This window comes from Eurypyga helias, unplaced genomic scaffold (genome assembly GCF_000690775.1).
Source record: "Eurypyga helias isolate BGI_N326 unplaced genomic scaffold, ASM69077v1 scaffold20157, whole genome shotgun sequence".
NCBI lineage: Eukaryota > Metazoa > Chordata > Aves > Eurypygiformes > Eurypygidae > Eurypyga > Eurypyga helias.
This window is the reverse complement of record NW_010261400.1, coordinates 5,157-8,827: the sequence shown is the minus strand read 5'-3', so window position 1 is coordinate 8,827 and position 3,671 is coordinate 5,157. Positions and strand designations below refer to the sequence as shown.

At 47.4% G+C, this 3,671-nt stretch overlaps 1 protein-coding gene across 1 annotated transcript in view; it reads left to right on the top strand.

Annotated features, from left to right (window-relative positions):
- Positions 1 to 404: 404 nt before the first annotated feature.
- Positions 405 to 3,671, top strand: part of LOC104512403 (ATP-dependent RNA helicase DDX42-like) — a gene marked incomplete at its 5' end in the record, with an annotated part of 4,327 nt that continues 1,060 nt past the window's right edge. Inside the window, 3 exons of the mRNA XM_010155370.1 lie at positions 405 to 631; positions 2,465 to 2,575; positions 3,325 to 3,426. Of these exons, the coding sequence (XP_010153672.1) occupies positions 405 to 631; positions 2,465 to 2,575; positions 3,325 to 3,426 (440 nt within the window). The remainder of the gene's footprint in view (positions 632 to 2,464; positions 2,576 to 3,324; positions 3,427 to 3,671) is intronic.

Sequence of the window (3,671 nt, the reverse complement as noted above, 5' to 3'; positions counted from 1 at the left end):
ATGGGAAGAATTTCTTCCTGATGTCCCATCTCAATCTCCCTCTTTCAGTTTAAACCCATTACCCCTTGTCCTGTCACTTTTTACCTTGTAAAAAGTCCCCTCCCAGCTTCCTTGCAGTGTCATGTAATAAAGCCCTCTCTCTTCCTTGGAAAAAGTAATTTAAAGAGATCTTTTCCATCTCCAATCCTGTCAACGCGGGAATCGGTGTAACTTACACTGCTGTTAGGGAAGGTATTGCTACACTGGAGAGTTTTAGCCTACCCGGTGTCTTAACTCAGGGGTGTTCCTTTTGGAAACTCCTTTTGTTTGCTGGAGCAGAATGAAGTTACGTGCTAGTAGGATCGGGATTGCTTTGAGTTAATTCGGGATGATCACGCTGAGCACTGTGTTCTTCTTTATCCCAGCTCGTGGGTTGGATATTCCTTCCATTAAGACCGTCATCAATTACGACGTGGCTCGGGACATAGACACGCACACCCACAGAATCGGCCGTACTGGCAGAGCAGGCGAGAAGGGGGTTGCCTACACTCTGCTGACTCCCAAAGACAGTAACTTCGCCGGTGATCTTGTCAGGAATCTGGAAGGCGCTAATCAACACGTTTCCAAAGAGCTGTTGGATCTAGCAATGCAGGTACGAACAAGCAAAACTCTGTGAGTTGAGGAAGGCTCCTGCCATGATTAGGTCAAAATCAGGAGCTCAGGGACTTGTTTCTGGCTCCATCACAGAATCATAGAATGGTTTGGGTTGGAAGGGACCTTAGAGATGATCTAGTTCCAACCCCCCTGCCGTGGGCAGGGACACCTTCCACCAGACCAGGTTGCTCCAAGCCTCATCCAGCCTGGTCTTGGACACTTCCAGAGATGGGGCACCCACAGCTTCTCTGGGCAACCTCTTCCCGTGCTCCCCACCCTCTGCGGGAAGAATTCCTTCCTGACGTCCAATCTACATCCCCACTTTCAATTTAAACCCGTTACCCCTTGTCCTGTCACTACAGGCCCTTGTAAAAAGTCCCCCCCAGCTTCCTTGTAGCCCCCCCAGGCACTGGAAGGTGCTATAAGGCCTCCCCAGAGCCTTCCCTTCTCCGGGCTGACCATGTGCTCACAGTGAGCTTTAGGCAATCTGTGCTCTGTAAGTAGGCTTTCCAGTGGTTTTAGTGGCCTTTGAAAGAATCCAGGAGGACATCAGGATTTTAGAATGCAGGATGCAGTCTGGTTTAGAGTCAGACACTGCCTGGGGTATCAGAAGCTGTAGTGTGGCTGGTGCCAGCAGAGCACTCCGGTGTCTCCTTACAGTCAGATTTTCAGTATACATTTATGGCAGGCACCAGGGAAATGCAGCTTAGTTGAAAGCTAAACTAGAAAATAATGACAAGGCCGTTCGCTCTGTGAGACGGTTGCTGCTTTGTCATTATACCTGCTTGGCAGTGCTGTCTGCCAGCCCTGCTATATATAGGTATGACGGGCAGCTGAAGCAGTTGTGCTTGCGCCACTGTACTCGTCAGCTCTTTAACTTCTCGTCTTGTGCTGCCTGTGTAGCTGCAAGAGAGCAAAGTCTTGGTAATTCCCAACTTCAGAGATGGATAAGCATGCTGGTGGCTTCATTGCCAAGCAGCTGGGACACTAGCTGCTAGAAGTACATATTTTTTCCGAGGTACAGAGACAGCGTTTTCAGAAGGGACAGAATTTGTGAGGCAGAGATCCACAGGCTGCCTTTGGGAGGAGAGTATAGAGCTGAATGGCTTGGCTTATTGGCTTCTTCAGATCTGAAGAAACATAAAAAGAGGTGCAGCTAACTGTTAGTTAAAAACCTGGTAATAGGAGGTCCGGTTGGACTGCCATTTCCTGGCCACTGCTTGTTGCAGGAACATTTGCTGACTGGACCTCGTCCCTCCTTATGTGGGCAGAGGGCTAAATTGATAAAACCCAAGTACAAGCAACTGCAGAGCTCCCAGGTGAAGGGCGTTAGCATTTATTCTTGGGTTGGTTAGAATGCAAAGCCCCAAAACTTTAACGTGTATGAAAGTTCAGGACAAAAGATGAGTTTTCATGAATCAGAATCACAGACTGGTTTGGATTGGAAGGGACCTTAAAGCCCACCCAGTCCCACCCCCTGCCACGGGCAGGGACACCTTCCACTAGACCAGGTTCCTCCAAGCCTCATCCAGCCTGGCCTTGGACACTCCAGGGATGGGGCATCCACAGCTGCTCTGGGCAACTGAGAAGATGAAAATGAAAAACATTTGTAATAAGAAGCTTCAGGACAGAACTGCCTCCAGCTTGGTTTCAAAGCGCTGTAGCCCGTCACATCCCGCCCCTTGCAGCAGCTGTGTTGTTAAATGGGAAACAGTTTATTTATATTTTTCTTTTGAAATGCTGACAATCCTTCTATTCCGAGCCTCATTACATGCATTTATGAAGCTTCTTATTCCCTGTGTTGAGAAGCCCTTGTCCTTCTTTTGCACAGAACCCGTGGTTCCGGAAATCACGTTTCAAAGGAGGAAAAGGCAAGAAGCTGAATATTGGTGGTGGCGGTTTAGGATACCGTGAACGTCCTGGTCTGGGGTCTGAAAATTCTGTAAGTAGAGATGCTGAAGAAGTTGTTTAGAGATTCTTGGAACTTTTAAACTTAGTATTGACTGACTTCTCCTTAATTTAAAAAATCTTCATAGTCCTGGAGTATAGCCTCTGCTTTCAGAGGTTTTTGTAGCTCAGAATTTTATCAGAAATATGTAAAGTGAAACTGTCCTGTGCTGTTACCCTCTTGTCAAGAGCTACCCTCTGTCAAGAGCAACCCAGAAGGGTTGGAGATTCTTCCCAAAACGGACTGTCAGTATTAAATAGATGCTGATAAATTACTTGAAACGCCATTTCCAGGCTGATTCTTGTCAGCAAAACACCTTGCAGCGTTGTTAACAGTTCCTAAGGTATGTCTGTGCTAGAAGACAGCTCACTGCCCATGCATACAGGGACTGGGTTTAACCTTAGGCATGTTGCTGAACACTGTGTGTTTTCATCCTTCCAAAAGGCACAGCTGAAGCCTTGTTCACACTTTGTCTTGGCTGTGACCTCTGTGAAAATCTCCATTTGATTGCATTTTGCTTTTGCTTGTGTGTAAGGAGCTGGGAAATGCACCGTCAAGTCGTGAGTCACTACGACTTACTGCAGCTTTACTTGCCCCAAGGTCATGGGGCAAACCATTCCGCTGTCCAGTGCTCTCCAGAAGTTTGTCATTTCCTGAGAGCAGGGTCAAGATAGATTCTGAGTTGAATTCCAAGTGTCTGTGTTGGATAAATCTCTCCAGTTGTCCCTTGTCTTTTTGCTTAGGACCGTGGAAACAACAACAGTGTGATGAGTAACTACGAGGCGTACAAGCCATCCACTGGGGCAATGGGAGACAGGCTTACAGCGATGAAAGCAGCTTTCCAGGTTGGTTCCATCATTTGTACCCCAAATTCTAACTCAGGAGGAAAGAAATGGAAAAAATTTACTACTGATGATTCAAGACAAATTTTCTCTCCCCCTGTTGATGCCAGGGAAGTTGGGGTTGGTAGTTGTGGCCGTGTCTCACCCACTCGGAGCACGCACTCAGCATGGCAGCGCAAAGGGGTAGAATTAGTATGCAGGCTGGGCTGGACAGTTTGCACAAAGTTCATTTGCCAAACTTATTTTGT